Below are 20,836 nucleotides of genomic sequence, written 5' to 3'. Positions count from 1 at the left end.
CTCTTAATCCAGATAAATTTACAGTAAGCAAGAACAAAACATGGTAATACATAAAATACATAGAAGTAGCAATCAACAGTGGATCTACGGTATGCGTATACACTATAGAGTGCTATGTCTACGTAAAATGCTATCCAAGTTACATAAGTTGAGCCTTTGCATATACGCCTGTAAGGTCGTCGAGGCTAGAGCATTAGGGCAAGTGCTACGGCAAGTGCTACTGGCTAAGATGGAGTCTGAAGAGGTGGGTTTTCTATCAGTCTATGCCTGTTAAAAACTTTCATTTTCAATTGAGCTTCTCACAAGTGTGTGTATGTGTGATAATCTCGGTCATTCTGTGTTAAAGATTAACGGAAGCGCACCTCTGGAGTCTGTCTCACACACAATTTTCACCCATGTTTTTATCATGTCACTCAGACGTGTTGACTGAAATATATCACATATATCACATATGTCACAGGAGTGAGTAAAAATAAAATCATTTCGCCTGCACTCTTGGCTCTTGTCAACCTTCTACACACAAATAAGAAATGCGGTATCTCTGTTGCCACTGACAGCTGGTCAAAGCTGTGAATGGTCTGTGAATAGATGCATTCATCCTTTTCACTTGAGGCAAAATGGGCAATTCTCTGTCAAGTGGTTGTATACATATCAATGATATATTGCCAAATGCCAAGTGGCTTGTCCATGGTAAAGATAAGCGAAGATTGCATTTGTCCATTGACGACCAGCTGAAGTGCAAGATGCAGTCCGTGTACTGTACTGTATGTGTGCGTCAACGGCATATTGTTAAATCCTCAGTGTTGAGTGTGTAAACATATACCCTTTATATCACTGCTGGAGTTAAATGAACCCTGAGGATCTGCTTGTGTATCGGAGGTACATTATATTGTATCAACCCATTTAGACCTGTTACACCTATTCGTTGTTCTACCTTTCAAGCACCTCTGTGTCATTTTAGTTGTCGCTATGTATAGGTAACGCTGTTGTCGGGCAGAAACATCTCATCTCCCTATTTTGACTTCTTGAGTTTCTTCTTAAAAAAAATAACGCCCTACTTCATCCATACTACAGCATCACACATGCAAGCATCAAAAGCATAGCATATATCTGCCATGTTTTGCACTGACAGATGCGTCTGGTTTCCAGGCTGTCAACCCCAGCCAGAGCTTTGAGATTAGCTGACCAGTTGCTACTGAATGTGCCTAGAACTACCGTATGCTGAAAACCAGAGGTAGCTGAGCCTTTTTATTGTCTCCACCAGCCGAAGGCATGGGGGAGAGTATGTTTTGCACTCCGTCCGCGTGTCCGTCCGTCCGTCCGTCCGTGTGTCCGTCCGTGAGCAGCTAATCTCGGCCACCGTTAACCCGGTCGATGCCAAATTTTGCACACACACTCCCTGGATGCCAACCATGAACCTCTGCCCCAAACTTTCCAGAACGGCCTGTTATAGCGCCACCAGGAGGCCGCTTTGTGCAAAACAAGTTTTTGCACAGTACACCTACAGATTTTGTCCAAACATCACGCAAATTGGTACATAGTCTCTCTAGAGCCATTCAACCAAACCGGTCTTTCAGATTTCTCAGACTCCATCCTGATTGGTTAAGATTGGCTTCCAAAATTCACAGGAGTGCTCAGTTTCAAACAACATGCTGCAAATCATGAACACATCGCGTGATTTCCGTGAAATTGTGCACCCACATTCCCACTAGGCCGAGGACGAAATGCCACATGAACAATTTCAACTCAGCCTCAAGGTGGCGCTATAACTGGCCGAAAAGTGTTTTTACCTCTAACTGCACGGATCTGTGGATAACTTTGTATGCCAACTCCCTAGAGGCCAAGGAAAAACCTTTGCCTGGAATTTTTCACATCTGCTCTTTATAGCGCCACCAGGAGGCCCACATATGTAAAACACATTTTCTATTATTACTCCTTCACATTTTATCCAAATTTCACGCAAATCGGTACACATGATCTCCATAGTCATGTGATCAAGACAGGTTTGTTTGATTTCTCATATTCCATCCTGATTGGCCACGATTGCCTCCTACAGTTTTCAGGAGTAGCCCGCTTTTTACAAAAAGCCACAACTCCTCAACGCAGCGTCCCATTGCGATGAAACTGTGCACGCATATTCCCACTAGGCTGAGGAAGAATCCTGGTGGAGACCTGTGCCGATTGGCACTTTATCTAGTTTATTAATTTTTTCTTATGCCCACCATTTTGTAACCCATTTTTAATGATCTAATGTGATCCTGGGCTCTACACACCCTCCGCCAACCTGGGGAAAGCAATTGACTTGAACTCATGCTTCCTTCACGCATGAGTGTCCAAGTCGCTCCTTTACACCTGACAGGGGGAAGTTTCCCTGGTTGGACGTAGCGCATGGAAGGAACACGTTGCCAGTGGGGGAGACCAGGATTACTGCATGTTTTTCGTGAGGGTAGCTACCCTAGGGGACACAGCGTCCCCAGCGGGAATCGAACCCAGGACCTTCTAGCTGTGAGGCGACAGCACTACCGACTGTGCCACCGTGCCCCCAGGTGGCCGAGCCTTTGTGGCAGCTGCCCCTATGCTCTGGAACCCCTCCATATTCCATCTGCCCAGATCTTTTTTTTTTTTTTTTTTTTTTTTTAAATCTTTGTGGAAATATCACTTTGTCTCCCTGGTTTTTCTCTCATTTGCTGATTCATTCTTTCATCTCTGAGGGGATCATTGAACTGTACAGCACTTTGTTCCACCAAAATAATCTGAAACACACTTCATAAATAAAGTTCAAGTTGAGCCCAGTTGGTTCGTGCTATTGACGCTAACCAATAGCCACAGTGACCCCCCTGGACACAGTTGCCAATGCAGATGAGCTGCCTTTGAAATAACTCTTCCGCATAGTCGTCTGCTTCCCCTCTCTGCCTCAGAGGCAGGGTAATTAGCACAAATTGGTATGTGCTCTCTTTTCACTCTGCATTCACACTGCAGTGTGTGTGCTTTCCCGGTCTCCATTAGGCAGCAGAAAAGGTCACCACATTCCGAGCTCTTTAGAAGAGTGTTCCTGGGGGCACGGTGGCACAGTTGGTAGTGCTGTCGCCTCACAGCTAGAAGGTCCTGGGTTCGATTCCCGCTCGGGGCGCTGTGGGTGCTGGCGGCGTGTTTCCTCCTCCGCGTCATCAGTGCCCATACCCGAAGGCGGGGTTGGCGAAAGGGCCTTTCTGTGTGGAGTTTGCATGTTCTCCCCGTGTCCCCTAGGGTAGATACCCTCACAAAAACATGCCTAAACTGCCTCCCCCTGGCCAGCCGGGGCGCCTGATGGAGGGGAAAGGAACTGGTTGGAATAACGTGTTCCTTCCACGCGCTACGTCCAACCAGGGAAACTCCCCCCTGTCAGGTGTAAAGGAACAACTTGGACACTCAAGCATGAAGGAAGCATGAGTTAAGTCCGTTGCTCTCCCCAGGTTGGCGGAGGGTGTGTAGAGCCCAGGATCACATTAGATGATTGACACAGGGGTGAAAAATGGGTTACAAAATCGTGGGATAAAAAATATATGAAAAAAAAGAAGAGTGTTCCTCGATCCGCTGCTTGATGGGAGCCCTCATGAAAAGTCTCCCGAGCTGCAACACGCAACGCTGCACGCACGATGACAGCTCAGCCACAATCAAAACAACCAGTTGCCTGCAGAGTGGGTAACGCAGAACGCTTGTGCCACGTTACACAATCGATTGTTCTGCAGTGCCAACTGATCATACGACGACGAGCACTGCGTGAGAGACTTAGTGTTGTTGGTATTACTGTCGTCATTGCCATTGATTTCCCAACCACAGTGTTTTCAGTGGAAGAGAGCTACTGTGCATTAGGCCGTTCTAAAACATTTTCATGTCAAGGATCCCCAAAATTATATGTAATTGGCCCCCATCTGAAAACATGTTGTTCCAGGGACCCCCCAGAAGCAAAGATTTGAGTTAAAAACGTTCACTCTGAAAGAATATATTTAAACATTTGGGCCACATTTTTACGACTTTTCAAAAATAGCAGATTGAGTGCCGCGCTACGAGCTTGTAGATCTGCTATTTTTCAACGGCTAAAGTACAACATATGCTTCAAACACCAAAAGGGTTCCCGCCCAAAATGGGTTAATAGGTAATAGGTAGGTTATGCCGGCAGAGCCCATCCTGAAGCTTCAATTTATAATATTCCGTATTCCCTCAAAGGATTCTGTCTACCATATAGCCCAGCTCTGAGGACAAGTGTATACAATCATACCAAATTGTTACAGTTAAAATATATGCTATTGAACGGTGTACATTGTTTTATGTAATTGCTCCCACAGGGTACAAAAGTCAGCATGGGTTATCTTAATTGTATGCTTTCTTTATCTCATAGTTTCTGTCACAGTCTCTGTTCTTGTTTTGTTTACCACTTCCCCAGCAGTCTTGAATGTTTTAAGACAGTATATTGTGGCTGTGAGTGTGTTTGAGAGGATATATATATATTTTTTAAACATTATGTTTATAGATTTTCTTTAAAGTACAAAGAAGTATTTTCAAAACAATTTACATATATTTTTCCCCCCCACATCCCCATGGCAGCACAAATGCAAACAAAATGTTTGAGAGGATAATTCATTTATTTTGTACCGCATCATTTGTATAGTCTGAATTGCTTCAGTTAGGTGGTCTTTTCACTCTTCTTGCTGATTTCCAAGCAGAAGGCGCAACCCCGTCCGTGGGCGAGAACCCATTTTGGTGTTTTAAGCGTTATGTTATGCTTTAGCTGTTGAAAAATAGCAGATCTACAAGCTCATAGCTTGTAGGTCTGCTATTTTAGAAAAATTGTGAAAATGTAGCGCAAATCTTTGAATGTATATTCTTTCAGAGCGAACATTTTTTTACTCAAATCTTTGCTTCTGGGAGGTCCCAGGAACAATATATTTTGAGATGGGGGTCGGCGGCAAATACAGATCATACTAGTGACATCGCCCCTTAAGTGTTAAGACTTTACTTTACATTAGACAGTGGGATAGGTGACGCATTTTGATGACGTCATCGCGGCGACTGTGGCTCAGGAGGTAGAGCAGGTCGTCTGACACTGAAATCAAATGTGCTGGTTGGTACCTTGCATGGCTTCCGCCGTCGGTGTATGAATGTGTGTGTGGGTGAACTGGGTGAACGTAATGCACAATCTATGTAAAGCGCCTTGGAAAAAGGCGCTATATATATGCACCATTTACCATAAATGCACCATTTACCATTGCAAAAACATCCGTCGCACTGGCATGCAAAGGGTTCTGGGAAATTGAGGCCCAGTCCATTGCAATGGCGGCGGTGGTGCGCAGCGGGCGCATTCCTCCTCCGCTCTGTTGTTGTGATCGCCACTTTGGAATATTTTTAAATAGCAGATCTACAAGCTCATAGCGCGGCACCGAGTGCCGCACTACGAGCTTGTAGATCTGCTATTTTATTAAATTGTGCAAATGTGGCGCAAATCTTTGAATATATATTCTTTCAGAGCGAACGTTTTTAACTCAAATCTTTGCTTCTGGGGGGGGGGTCCCAGGAACAATTTTTCAGATGGGGGTCGGCGGCTAAATACATATAATTCTAGGGGTCCTTGACATGAAATAGTTTGAGACGACTGACATAGAAACATAGGTTTTTCTGAAAACTGTCAGGATTTAGAAAACATTTGTAGAATTTTATCCCTGCAGAAGCTGTTAAGACCTGAGCCCCATTCTACAAATGCCTTCGAAATCAGTAGTTTGTACACGTTCAAGACTTTGCTTATGCTATACAGTATATGTATATCTTAGTGATGCACCGAATATTCGGCTGCAGAAAATGGCTTAAATTAATTTTTCGGCCTATTCGGTTTTGGTACCAAATAGGCAGAAAATATATCATCGAATAGTGTATGCAATTAATGAATTCAAAAGAGCTGAATAAATGTTTTATGGACCCATAATAGTGAATATTATTTAAGTTAAGTTACCATAACCATTTATTTTGCCATAAATCAGGTAGCTTTAAGGTACGGCCATGACAGCAATGGTAGGAAAATATATTAATCATATTCGGATATTCGGTTTTCGGCCAACTGTTTCTTATATTCGGTTTCGGCCAAGAATTCCCCTTTCGGTGCATCCCTAGTATATCTGCTATTTTTTAATAGCCAACGCAACAACATCTAAAATTACACAGATCGCTTTCACGGTTTTAATTGGTTAAGTGCCATGATGTGGAAATACTCTGTTACAAGTTAGGTGTAGGCTATTTAAATACGACTGACGTATTCAACATCTGTCTTGTTTTCAAAATGTTACTTGCGTTTGCGTGTGCGTGTGTGTGTGTGTGCGTGCTGTCCTGGCTCCTGGTAAATCCTCACAGCCAGTATACACTCTGGGAAATAAATTAATGAAAAATGGAGTGTCATAATGGCGAGACATCTGTGGCGAAGCAAACAACATTATTCTTCCTTTGTGGCAAACATCCACGATGCCAACTGACATAATGGGAAAAGGCACTCGGTGTGAAGCCGGACTAGACGTGAGCGCAACACAGACACGTTGTATTTTCACCTTTAACCCATTAAAACCGGTAAAACATCCACCGTAACCATTATTTTATTCTTTGCTGTTCAAAAATAGCAGATATGCAAGCTCATCGCGCTTCACTTCGTGCTGCCTCATACTTTAATTGCTTAGTATGAGGTATAAAGTACAGCAGCCTTGTGTTCATAAAACAGAAAGATTGGGTATTCGGTAAGACTGACGTTATGTATCTTGCAGGACCTTTCCCTGCTTTGTCTCAACCATTACTGTATGGCTCTGGTCTCAGCCACCGCGGTGGATATTTGTCTCCACCAGGCCGAAGGCATGGGGGGAGAGTATGTTTTGTTTGACATTCCGTTTTGTTTTGTTTTTTGAATGTTGCCACTACTGTTGGAGCAGCCATTAACTACACAGGTTCATCCCGATGTTCTGGGCATCTTTGTAATGTTAGTGTTAGTAAAAAACAGGTAAAGGAGTAATTTTTGAACAGACTAACATCAGTCATTCTACCATTCAATGTAGTAGAAGACGTGCAGGTTTACTCCGCAGCTACGTCAGCTCCGCCTACAGGAAATATGTAATCTGTGACCATGAGACCCGTTTCTGGATTAGTATAGATTAGCAGATACGAGGATTTCTTTCTGATCCGAATACAGAGAAGTGAACGACAACGCTCATGTGCCAAGAGCAAGGAAGGAATATGGTGCAGAAGGAGAGACCAACTAAAAAAAAAAGAAAAAAAATCTGAATATTTTTCTCTCGTTTGATATCAATGAAAATGTGCTAGTGTGTACTGTACACGTCCTAGCAACCCGTCGGTTGGATTAGTTTTGACGTTCACACACGTCGTATACGGTCTAAATGAGTTAAGGGACTACAGTACAACAGTTCTTGGTAATTGATTAACTACTACATTGGGAGAAAGATTTGGCAAAAAGATGGGTAAAATTGGACAACAGAAGCAGGAGGCTAGTGAAACTAGCTGGTGTTGGAACTACCTGCTGCGCTGCATGTCTGCAACATCACTCATGTGTTACCTCCATTTCACCGTTCAAATGATGAGTTTGTCAGGACTTGGGAGCACACCGCAGAGTCTGAAAATCAAGAAACGCATCTCTCTTATCTTTTCAAATGGGTCTCCGAGGACCCGGTCTTTTATCACAAAGGGAACCCATGGTGGTGTTTGATGTACTAACCGCTTCAGAAGTTTTGACAAGGCAGGGGAAGTTGGGTAATTCATCTTGTGCATTTGTGCGGTTTTGAAGTCCAGGGTAAGGTTTGCATGGTTCGACTCATTAACGAGCTGTTTAGTAGAGCTGTCACTATTGACTTCTAAGTCATCTTCTTCTGTCATTCATTCATTTTTCACATAGGCCAATTCATCAAAGTGAAAATTCTATTTTCCAAAATCGTCTGATTAACCAATTGTAGATCTGCTACTTTTGCTATTTTTGAAAATTGATTATTAGAATGAAAGGGGTTACTCTTTTCGAAATCCATTAAATTGACCAGTTCTTATTACGTCTTGCACCCATAGCGTTAAGCACCGACACATGCTACATGTTTCCTTGCGTGCATACATTAGGCTAATACAAGCCTACAGCAAGCGCCACATTGACGCCTTCTATCGGGTACACACATACAGTAAGCGTACGTGTGTAGCCAATTGTCCCTTAATTAGACTGGGTCTGAAATGGGATGTGCAAGCCTCCTGAATTGTTAATCCGTACGTTGCAATAATTCACAATAACACAGTAGTATCTCCCATAATTTATCTACTTTTTCATTTCAAAGATTATTTTAATCATGCTGCTTTGGCATTTGTCGCCATTGGTCCTCCTGGTACATTGCTAGATACGTTTTTCATCCTCTCTCGTGGCACTCCCCTTCCCCCCCCCATCACGTAGGCTAATGAAGGACAAAGAAGAAAAACCATTTAGGCAGAAACGTGAAATTCCAGCTAAATGTTGTGGCCACAAATGGACTCTGTTTGACGTCAGCCAGTCTGCCCCATAGCAATGCTGTGATCTGCGTGGCCTGCATACAATTATTTCCAAGGGTAGAAATGTCTCTCTCTCTGTGATACTTTGAATAACGCTAGGAGGATAAGATTTTACCCACACACCCATTGTGGCTGACTGACATCACTGTGTGACTCACACAGCCCTTTGGTGCGATACTATCGCCCTGGCTGTCATCTGCATTACAACCCGGTGGCTGTGTATACCTGTTAGAAATGGGTCACATCAAAGAGAATAGCTATTTATCTCTAACAAACGGTGGCTCTGAAGGAAGCTCTGTCTGTCTGTCTGTCTTTCAAACTGTTGCACCACTCTCGCAGAAGTACCTCAACAAATCGTCGTTACTCGGGTTTTATGCTTTTTGAAATATTTATTATCTTGGGAGATCCAGATGATTTGGACCAGACAGACTTTAGACCTGCGGGTGCTTTGTGGGGTCAAACAAGAAGATTTTTGTATTGATTCACCGCTGTTGCCTTGTGTGGCTTGTGCTACTGTTGCCTGCCTGCCTATATTCCTCTCACTCCCCAAACCAGGGGGTGCCACTCCTGCAACAATCAGCTACATTCATTGGCTGCATCATTCATTTGATGTTCCTGGCTGAAGTGGTAGCAGCTGAGTCATTCGTCTCAGGTGGTAGGGGGGCAATAACGAGTCATCCGTCTCAGGTGGTAGGGGGGCAATAACGAGTCATCCGTCTCAGGTGGTAGGGGGGCAATAACGAGTCATCCGTCTCAGGTGGTAGGGGGCAATAACGAGTCATCCGTCTCAGGTGGTAGGGGGGCAATAACGAGTCATCCGTCTCAGGTGGTAGGGGGCAATAACGAGTCATCCGTCTCAGGTGGTAGGGGGGCAATAACGAGTCATCCGTCTCAGGTGGTAGGGGGGCAATAACGAGTCATCCGTCTCAGGTGGTAGGGGGCCAGTAACGAGTCACCCGTCTCAGGTGGTAGGGGGCCAATAACGCATAAATTAGATTGTCAAGTCTTGGCCAGCAAAGGTGATCAGAGGTTAGGTAACCCGCCGGCAGATCACCGACGGTAGCGATTTGCCATGCCCCGGGGGGCTAATTGCAAAGCGGCAGGTTTAAACGCCAGATTTACACAGGTTTGTCGTTCGACCCGCAGCACATAACCGATGAGACGGTTCTCCCTGTCCCCCGGCCTCTCGGTGTCACCCTGACCGGCAGCGAGTTTGGATCAATCAGTCAGCCAAATGCTTGCTTATGCAGGGCAAATTGCATTTGGGTGGATACAGGCACATAAATGTCAACCTGGTTTCCTGTTCCAAAAGTGTTTATGGCGTGCCTTCCTTGTCCGTTCCATTCATCGCCGGGGCTAAATCATGCCCCTCGTGTGCTTAAAGAAAACACCCAGAACAGCGACTGTCTGCATGTGGCCACACCCCCAGCAGGCACCATTGAACATGTGTGTTCGCCCTCAGTGCACTTTTCATGCACGTTTTAAATAAATACATATTTGATGCATTAAAGTTGTTCCAGAATACCCATGTTCTTTAAAGGCTAGGGTAACAAAATGGCACTACTTTCTCCCAATGTAATTGTCTTAATAAGTGTGAAAACAGTGCAACTATAGTCTCCATGTGTCTACTTTAACCCATTTTTACCTGAGATCAGATTCTAAAAATGTCTTCTACTGTACATCCTGAAAGTTTTCTGAAAAAGCTGTTTCTATGTCAGTCGTTCTTCGATTTTTCAAAAATAGCAGATCTACAAGCTCATATGAGCAAGCTCATATGAGCTTGTAGATCTGCTATTTTTCAATAGCTAAAGCATAACCTAATGCTAACACCAAAAGATAAGGAGGTCCAACTCTTGAAGCACCGCCCGTCCACCTCGGAAAATGTCATAACTGCGTGTCACTGTGGAACTCTCGAGATGTCCCCGCATAGAAATACATTGCAAAATGACTGTATTTTACAATATTAATCACTCTACTAAGGGAGCAAATACATAACTTTATTCACGACCAAGACCAGTGATATGTAGGGGCATCACGTCATGTTTTCTTAATAATTGGACCAGGCCGTTTCCCCCCCCCTCCGTCGACTTTAGCATAACTTTTTTGATGGGTGTTGGTTGGGACAATATAATGAAGCCATTTTACAAAATGACATTTCAGTTAACCAGTTGCCAAACACTCCATCTTAAAAAATTAAAAAGATCAATAATGTTTTGTTGTAGCCTACTAGATATGTATCCATACTTTTTTAATATTGACATTTTCACAGATAAATTATTACAGATAAATATACTTTACAGAAATGTAAATGTTAACTAATACTAATGTTAACTAAACACTTTTCAAAAAATAAAAATACAAAATCTTAGCCAAGAATCAACCATCTACAGCTTCTAGATTGGCTATTGTCTGTGAATGTTTCCCCAAGATTAGGGATGCTAAATGTTCAAAATGGTTAACCTTCATATGATGTTTTCTGACGTGTTGATGTCCTGGTGTCTTCCAGAGAAGCATTTTGGAGAGTTCCTGAGCTGGGAGCTGGAAGGAGCTCTGTCCCAGCTGCCCCTGAAGCCGGGCCAGGCTGTGACGCTCACTGTCAACATCAAAGCCAAGCTGGACTTCTCCGGACAGGAGCACCTCCTGCAGGACCTCAACGATGGTGAGTGGTTGGTCATTCATTCATTCATTCATTCATTGAACTAATGGAAACAGTAAAGGTAAAAAGGTTTAAAAAAAACATTATCACATTGCGGCATGTTGTGAGCTTGTAGATGTGTTATTTGAGGGGGTTTGGGAACCCCCTGACTAGCGTTTCCTCTTCCGCCTTTCCTGTCCGTCCAGCGTGACCGGCATCATTTTATTATTCCGACCAAGTGTTAAATTAATCTGCCATAATCTAATACACGTCACATCCGTGTTCACGTGAGTGTGCACCACCGTTAACGTTGGGTGGTTCACACTCACGGCAGCACGCTTTAATCAACCACAGATCAACTGCACTCTGTGCTGTTGCGCTGCTTCATCTGTCTATATAGTTTCAAAAAAGCATAATTTATCTGCTCGATCGTGCAGGGATGTACGTAGCTTGCCAAAAAGAACATACAGTAGTTTGGACGGATGAGTGACATTATCTACAAGCTACACCGCATCGTGTGCATAACATTACAGAGAATAAACAAAACTGACTGCATATGTTTCAGGGCAGGCTACGCATCTCGATGTTCAGCTAAAGGTTCAAATAAGTGGTATGAATGGCTAATTATTAGCTAGGCTAGTAAAGTGCATGCTACCGTCATGTTCACTGTTAGGTTACATGGTGCCAGCATAGTCAGTCAGCCACTTGCCTGCATTCTTTTCCATCACTTTCCAAAACGCTCTGTCCATATCCCCGACCGTGTGTCACTGTGTTTGTAGGTAAATCATATCCAGCTGCACGTCGGACTCTGTTCCAAAGTCAAAGAGACTTCTACTGATCGTAGCGACTCGCTCATAATTTGCAATGCATTGATAAGAACTGTCATTTGAACAACTTGAAAGAAATTTAAAGTGTTCACCATTTTGTACATAAAAAAAAGGCAGATGTTTACAAGCAGATGTGGCGCTGTGAGCTTGTATGCTATTTTTTGAAGATATCACTTTGAGAACAACTGCACTACAGCAGGCTGGGCACAAACACTGGAACATGGCCCAAAATCAGTGAGATCATGACCAAAATTATGGTAATTGCAATGCATGCAAATATTATCCTAGGGTTTTTATAGTGTCTTAGTTAACCCATTCTGGGCGGGAACCCCTTTTGGTGTTCTAAGCATTATGTTATGCTTTAGCAGCTATTGAAAAATAGCAGATCTACAAGCTCATAGCGCGAGTGCCGCGCTACGAGCTTGTAGGTCTGCTATTTTTTAACTCAAATCTTTGCTTCTTTTTCAGAAAAAATATTTAGAAATGTCGACGTCGGGCCTAAATGGGTTAATTGTGATCTGTGGACCAGCTGTATTTCTTTAGCCCATGAATGTAATAACCCAATGATTATAATTACCCTAAATGTAAAACCGTGAATGGTGCAATTATAATGGCGGCTCTATGTAAAGTGCCCTACGATGTGTATTACATTCCTCCACGCGTGGACACACTGGTGGTGGATGCAACCATGCAGTGCACTAGCCTGCTCATCATGCTATTAGGCGTCTTTCTCAAGGATACCAAAGGAAATCTGGGCTTTTTAATTAATTAATTCATTAATTTCAGGTTTTTTATGTTATGACATTCATGCATTTTTTTATGTTTCTCCGTGTTTTAAAACATATTTCCCTTGCATTGGACAAAACAATTTGAGGGCTGTTTCTCATCTCTGTAAGAGTTTTCTTGAGTCGACCACTGGTAAAAGGCCTGCGTACCGAGAGAAGAGCAAAAGTAAGAAAACCTGAATCTCAGAAATCAATGGGTACTAAGACAATAAGAATATTTGTATGTTGCTTCCTGCATGAGGCCCAAAGCCCTGGTGTATTATGTATTATAAATATTTACGAGTATTAAGCATCTGAACTAGAGACCTACGGATGGAGTTGTTTGTCAACCGCAACCAGAAATTCATTATCCGCCCGTTATCCAACCTCATCATCCTATTTATATTAACCGCACCATCCGCCAACCACGGTTACCTGTGGCTAAATCCGCCATCCGCAGGTCTCTACTGGCTTGGGGACGCCACAATGGAAATATATGAGGGCATAACTCAACTCAACCACTATCCAACCGCATTCATTATATCATCATATTTATATTAACTGCACCATCCGCCCAAATACCAAACAAGCTCACAAGCATTGTGAGCTTGTAGATCGGCCATTTCCAAATGGTCGAAATGTATATAGTACTGAAGCGGTTAATGTATGTTTTGTAAATCTCCAAAGTAACTAGTAACTAAAGTATAAAATAATTGTAGTGGGGTAAAAGCACAATATTTGCCTCTGAAATGTAGTGGAGTAGTAGTACTGTAAAAGTACTGACATATTGAAATACTCCAGTAGATTAAAAAAGTTGTACTTAAGTACAGTACTTAAGTAAATGTACTTAGTTCCTTTCCACCACTGAGTAGGATCATCAGAGGTGGCTGTAGGTTGGCAAATATTAATGACTGTCAAAACAGTCTTGAGAGGTGTGTGTATTTTTCTCTACTCCAGTCCACTCTAAATCCATACTGTTTCAGTGTTTTAAATTCATACTGTTTCAGTGTTTTAATTAGCCAAGCAATAGTCTAGGGACCTGAATTAAGGAGATATGGCTTCGTTTCCCTTACAAACTCTCTGAGAATGTCACAGTCAGGGTGGCATTCTCCAACGCAGTGCTCATTTGATTATATCTGACGCGTTTATACATTCATATAATCATAACATTAATAAGCCTGTGTTAATATTCTGGCACGCTTGTTTGCACGATGCTCCATTGTTTGGGCCAGTTTAGAGGCTATGGTCCAGTGAACTGGGAGTTAATTATTAAGTGCAGCTGCCTTTGCTAATGAAAATGCACGGAAGCATGGACACCTAGGAAAAGTGTTCCTCGGAGCACAGGTCAGGTAATAATAATAATAATAATAATCATCTTTATTTATAGAGCACCTTTCAGACATGAATGCAGTTCAAAGCACTTTACATAAAAGGTTAAAATCACAGGTTAAAACAGAGTAATAAGTTCAATGGCCTCGTCAAGACACACCTCAGCAGGCTGGCCCTCTCCTCCTACACAGGGACAGAGAACAACAATTAGTAACCAACCACCCCCCCCCCCCCCCCCCCCCATCACAACCGAGGCTGCCTGTCTGATATGCAGGGGGAGTAAACTCAAGTCCTCAGTGGATACAGCAAAGGCACTGTGTCTCCTGCCATTTGTCTGCCTGGGACAGACAACAAGCCACTCTGTCCATGGTCCTGAATTCATGTTGTGGTATTCAGACTAGATGTGACTCTGTCCATGGTTCTGAATTCATGTTGTGGTATTGAGACTAGATGTGACTCTGTCCATGGTTCTGAATTCATGTTGTGATATTGAGACTAGATGTGACTCTGTCCATGGCACTGAATTCATGTTGTGGTATTGAGACTAGATGTGACTCTGTCCATGGTTCTGAATTCATGTTGTGGTATTGAGACTAGATGTGACTGTCCATGGTTCTGAATTAATGTTGTGGTATTGAGACTAGATGTGACTCTGTCCATGGTTCTGAATTCATGTTGTGGTATTGAGACTAGATGTGACTCTGTCCATGGTTCTGAATTAATGTTGTGGTATTCAGACTAGATGTGACTCTGTCCATGGTTCTGAATTAATGGTGTAGTTCGTACATTACACGCACATAACACACACACGCATACACGCTCACAAAAACACACACACACGCACTGTATAATGCTGCTCCCAAAAGCCTAGAAGCCCGGACCATATGACATTGGGCATAATCTTTCCTCTCCTTTTGTTTTTCAATGAATACTATTACAATGGAAGTATATTTGATAGCATCCTAGTGCATTTTCTAATCATGGCTTGTATCTTTGTGGATGACTGCATGGAACAGTGGGAACTGAATCATACCCCCTCCTGTCTGGACCTTTCAGCCTACAGTGCTGCTCTCTCTCTCTCTCTCTCTCTCTCTCTCTCTCTCTCTCCTCACCCCCTCTTATCTCTTTTTCTTCATTTCTAGCACTGTAGCTCAAGGATAAAACGCGTTGATGCAGTTCATGTAGGTACATCAGAGCCTCGTACTGATGTCTCTGATCTGCACATTGCTGCTAGATCAAGTAAACGCCATCTTTTCTCCTCCTCCGGATCACTAAATTAAATAGCACAACGTGTTCAGAGATTGACGGAGTGCTCACAAATGTTTCACAGTTATTTAGTTCTGTTGAGCATGACTGAAACATATTTCAGTGCTCCCGGTGATGCTGTGAAGCGTCGGTTGATCATGTGTTTTTGTGTGACTCTTTCCACCTCTCGCGTGGACTATAGTCTACACGGGACGGTGAGCTGTGAGGATGTCTCACACGTTTTGTGGACACCCATTAGAGTAAAATCATCATCACTGAATGAATGAATGAATTAAGTGTCGGTGCAGCTGCAACTTGTTTTAGACCCCCAGACAAGATCATCAAACTGCCTGGTGGATTGTCAAGGTACACTGGTGATGAGATTAAGGACTCATAGAAGCAACCAGGCTGTTTTTTTGGAATGGAGGAGGCTGTCCGTTGAAGTCATTCCCTTGTTAGCACACACAGGGGGAGAGAGAGAGAGAGAGTAAATAAGACGAGGCCACGGAGAGCAGGTCACAGGGAACATTTAAAACGGGTCCCTGGCTCTCCTGATTTATCTTCACACTACTTTGTCACTCTCCCTCCAGTTCAGGTTTGAGACCCCCAGCAGCATAAATCAGGCGTCTGGTGGGAGTGATGTCATCGCTCGGGACTAATGTGCCTTGACTTACAGCAGGCCCTTATTGGTTTAGGTGATGTGAGGATCATACCAATTGATGCATCAATGCTGCTGCTGTTTTCCTCTGGAGTCGGACTCCATGACTGTGTGATTCACGGACTCTCTCTCTCTCTCTCTCTCCCCTGCTGTTTTGATCACCGCCACGGTCCGATAAATAAGAAAGAAATGCCTTGAGGAAAAATCGGCTTTAAAAAAAAAAGAAAAACAACCTCTGCTGTACTCTGGCTAGGTCATCAGCTGCTTTCTGCAGTCATTTTCAACCTTTACTTCACCCCGAGAAACCTAACTCCTTATGATGGTACGGAAATAGAAAATAAAGCAGTTGCAGGCGATAAGGTTCATGAACAAAATATACCAAAAGACTGTTGCCTGTCTGCCTACCCCCCCCCCCACACACACACACACACACACACACACACACACACACACACACACACACACGCAGGCATGCCCAGACAGCTTACACACCCACAATCGCACCACAATCCACAGCTGCTACATAATTTAAACATAATCCTACACACACTGTCAATGCGGAATCAGCAGTGCATGCTCAAAAACCATAATATACACAATGAGGCACGGCGAGAATTCAGACTTCAGAAGTATGAGAGATTTTCCTTGAGTAAGGAGCCAAGACTTGCATGACAAATCCCGGCATGGCTCACCCTACGAAAAAGGTCTCACTGCTTAAATGCCCCACGAGTAGCACATCCCCTTAACCCATACAGGTCAATGGAAAGGCAGTGACCATCTGGACTACTAAAACAATAAAAACCCCATTGCCTTTCGAGGCAATATAAACGGAGCACGAAGAGAACAGCACGATGCAGTCAATCTCACTAGACACAGCTGTTGGAGGAGATAACTATATATAATCTTTTTTTTTGTTCATTTAAATGTTCACGTCTTAACATTACTTTCACAACACTGGCACGCACACTTTCTATAATTATGATTCTACATATAAACATTTTGCACACGTGAATGCTATTTACGGCGTGCGACGTGGCACACTACCAAGTATAAATCAGGCACGTTGCAGTGAGACTCATAGAGACGTCCAAATAATCTCCGTCCCTCGTATTGTCTCTGTGTCTGTCTCTCTGTCTTTGTCTGTCTTTGGGGAGCATACCAAAGGATCTACTTGTTGATGATTTCCTGCAGCCTGTAATGGAGTGTCTAGACTACCAACTGCGCTGGCTTTTGAATAATGATAGTAATCATTTGTTCACGTTCATCCTTGTGCATGTCCTCTTGCTTCACCCTGGTCCACATATCTCTCTCTCTCTCTCTCTCTCTATCTCTCCCTCTCTCTATCTGGATCCCTGTCAGATTTCCTTTTGATGTCAGTGTTTTTGCAGTTAACTGATTGCGATGTGCATGCAGACACAATGTGCTCTTGAGAAAGGGGCACTGTAATTTTCCGAGTGGTGTACTTGCAGTCTCGATCTGTCAAGACAATCACCTGAGCTTAGACGACGGGCTGTAATTCAACGTCTCACTCCCACCGAGAGCTTTATGTCAAGGCATTCTCCCCGCAGTTCTGTGGGAGAATGAGGTTGTCCATCATACGCTCCTATAGCTGTAGTCTATCTGTAAAACAACACGTGTCAAATGGACGTCTTACCTGGCTGGACTTAACCCATTTTGGGCGGGAACCCCTTTTGGTATTAGCACTATGTTATGCTTTAGCTATTTAAAAATAGCAGTTCTACAAGCTCATAGCGCGCCACCGAGTGGCGCGCTACGAGCTTGTAGGTCTGCTATTTTTGACGACTGACATAGAAACATAGGTTTTTCAGAAAACTGTCAGGATGTAGAAGACATTTTTAGAATCTGATCTCAGGTCAGAATGGGTTAACTCAAGCGTCTCTTTGTTTCCTTCAGCCGTGTGCTTGCCAAGTGGAGTAAACCTTCACTTTCACCCTGCATGGTGTCCCTGTTTTAGGCACATATACCGTATAGGCACTTTTTTGAAAAATTGTCAAATGCTTCCAAACTTTTACAAATAACCACACATTATAAATAGTGGAGGTGCTCCTGTGGCCGACTGGCAACGTGCATGGTGGATTATGGCACTGAGGGGGGCGCTCTTGTCGTCATTACAGCCAATCGGAATTTGCGTCCTCACCTTAGTCTTCAATGTTTGTATTTACTAATCACGCAATGTTTGTGTGTGCACAAACACTCCAAACTGGCCATTCATTGTCAATGAATGGTAAATGGCATTCAATGTTAGGACAATGTGTGTGTTTGCACAAACCCTCAGCGCTGGATATAGGAGTGGCTAGCGCCTCTCAAGTGGAGGCGACAGGAGGAGGGTTTAATAGGTTAAACAATTTGTCCCCTAGGCAAGTAGACGGACGGGCGGACACATACTGATGTCTGCTGGGATGGGGCGGGGTGGGGGCCATTCTGACTGATCCTTAAGTCAGAATCCTCTCCACCACAGGATGTATGTGTGTGTGGTGCAGTGGTTCTAAACCTTGTTTTAACGTTGCAAAACCCCAATTTTAGCTATATATTAGGCCAAGACCCCCACGTTCCCTATAAGAGAATAAGAGAATATTTGTGTCAAGACCTTTCACATTTTTTAATATCCATATCATTGTATAATAATATGGTTAAAGTTTAACCACTTTAACCGTTAAACTCTCTAAACTCTTTAAATGTTTTGCTTTGGGGGAGGATCTCTGGGCATTCCCGGACCTCTCTTTGAGAACCACATATTTAGATTATTAGTATCTGTGGTTCTTTGCATTGTGTTGTGTCTTGATTGAAATCTGTTCCCCCTTCTTAAAAAACATGTGGATAATGACTGGGCCGGCATAGAGAGGTGGGCTGTGGCATTTTCCCCTGCACAGTGGCTCATTGATTTATTACAGGCTGGATGCCACTGTAATGAGAAGTTCCACGCAGTTTGTTTTGACTAATGAGGACGCTTGCAGCCATGCAGGTCCCTGGGTAACTTCCGTATAGGTCACAGATGTACTATGTTGACGTAGTTGCATGCTGGGTTTATACGATTACATTTTTTAAATATAGTTTTTATTTCCTTCCAATTACCATATTTGTTAATCCATTAACACAGTCAGCACTGGGATTTCTTTCTCTTTCTCCCCCCCCCCCCCCATACTTCATACTTTGAACGAGAGGCATGTTGAAGTCAGAAAGGAAGAGCTCAGTATATCCATCTGATCAAAACCACGGAGAGCTCCTTAGATTAGCAGATACGAGCCTTTCTTTGTGAACGGTAAACAGGGAAGTGAACGACAACACATAATGTGAAAGAGCAAGGAGTATGGTGCAGAAGGAGAGGCCAACTCCAAAAAAAGGAAAAAAATCTGAATATTTTTCTCTCGTTTGACATCAATGAAATGCACTAGGACGTGTGTGCACTTCCTAGCAACCCGTCGGTTGGATTAGTTCCCACACGTCGTACGGTCTAAATGGGTTAAGACCTGAGGTCGATTCTAAAAACACCTTCTAAATCCTGACTTAATAATAATACAAATAATTAAATAAAATGACATTCTCGGCTTGAAAGGTAGTGTGTAACAGGTCTAAATTGGATAAAGCTCTAATCCGACCATATGTCTAATGCACATGTGATTCAAACCCGGGTCTCGTGTGCGGGAGACAAAACTTAGACCGCTCTTGCAAGATGGGCCACTAGGCTCGGGCAAGGCTTACGTATTTACATACTCTACCGGAGTAGACGACTAATCTCACCTCGTAATTTCATTCATGAAATTGTAGTGCTTGAAGCTTACGGCTACACAGTATTGGTTTTCATTTTCTGACGGCACTCCAATTACATGTGCTCTAACCCCCCAGAGAGCACAGTTCCATATGATCGATTGCAGTGATGATGCTGTCATTTGACTATTCATAGATGTATCACATGCTTGCTGAGAAAGAACACAACAATGCATTAACCTTTTTATAAGAAGTGGCGATAATTGGAATGTTTAAATGTTTGATAATACAGGAAGTATACACAGTAATACCCTGTGTCCATGTATTGAATTGTAACTGTTAAGTGTACAGATTGGGACACTTACAAGTCCATTTGGTTACATTTGTACTTTCAGAGGTAAATAAAATTGTTGGCTTGAGTAGGAATCGTATAGGATTTTGTTTAAAGAACATACTATAATTGTGAGTACGTTGTAGAGTTCATCACATGACTAGTATTAACAACCAAATCGCCCAGGACGAAGTTCACCGACCTTTCTATTAGTAACACCCAGCGCCCAGTACGAAGTTTTATCCAAAAGACGAAGTTTATTGATATGAAAACAGCCTAGGAGCGCCTGTTGCGCAATACTCAATGTTGCGTAACAGTGGGACGTCATCGAAAATGTCCCCCCCCCCCCTATTTAGCCGACAAGAACGAAAATCTTAAAACGTGATCTAAATCATCATTCTAAGAAAAGATGCTGAAAACTGAAAGGTTCACTTCTGTGGCCTCTACATTACGCCTAGCTACATGTTTAAGTATGTATTTCATACTTGCATGTCTATTTCAGCACTGACATGCTGAATCCTAACTATACCCCCCTCAAGGACAACTTGGTGATTCCCTGGACCATTGGTTGAAAACCCACCGCTTTTGATGATTCTAAAAGCTCCAGGTTTGGAGTGGCGTCTGACTCTGGACACCTGGACGCGACAATGACTAGCCCCCAGTGGCCCGAACGCTGCCGTTCCATTACAGTACGTGGAAGCCTGACGGCAGTTAGAGCAGTACATGAGAACATGTACAGTGAGTGAACCTAAACCTAAACAGCGCTGCTAATGATGA

At 43.2% G+C, this 20,836-nt stretch overlaps 1 protein-coding gene across 1 annotated transcript in view; it reads left to right on the top strand.

The window, feature by feature from the left end:
* The window catches only part of trappc9 (trafficking protein particle complex subunit 9), a 350,071-nt gene that overhangs the window by 94,079 nt on the left and 235,156 nt on the right, over window positions 1-20,836 (top strand). The window contains exon 17 of the mRNA XM_083770949.1: window positions 11,051-11,203. Coding sequence (XP_083627075.1) covers window positions 11,051-11,203 — 153 coding nt within the window. The remainder of the gene's footprint in view (window positions 1-11,050; window positions 11,204-20,836) is intronic.

The sequence above is a fragment of the Protomyctophum parallelum genome (genome assembly GCF_964188405.1).
Source record: "Protomyctophum parallelum genome assembly, chromosome: 1".
In the NCBI taxonomy this organism is placed as follows: domain Eukaryota; kingdom Metazoa; phylum Chordata; class Actinopteri; order Myctophiformes; family Myctophidae; genus Protomyctophum; species Protomyctophum parallelum.
The sequence above is the reverse complement of the archived record's forward strand: the minus strand, read 5'-3'. Positions and strand labels throughout refer to the sequence as shown.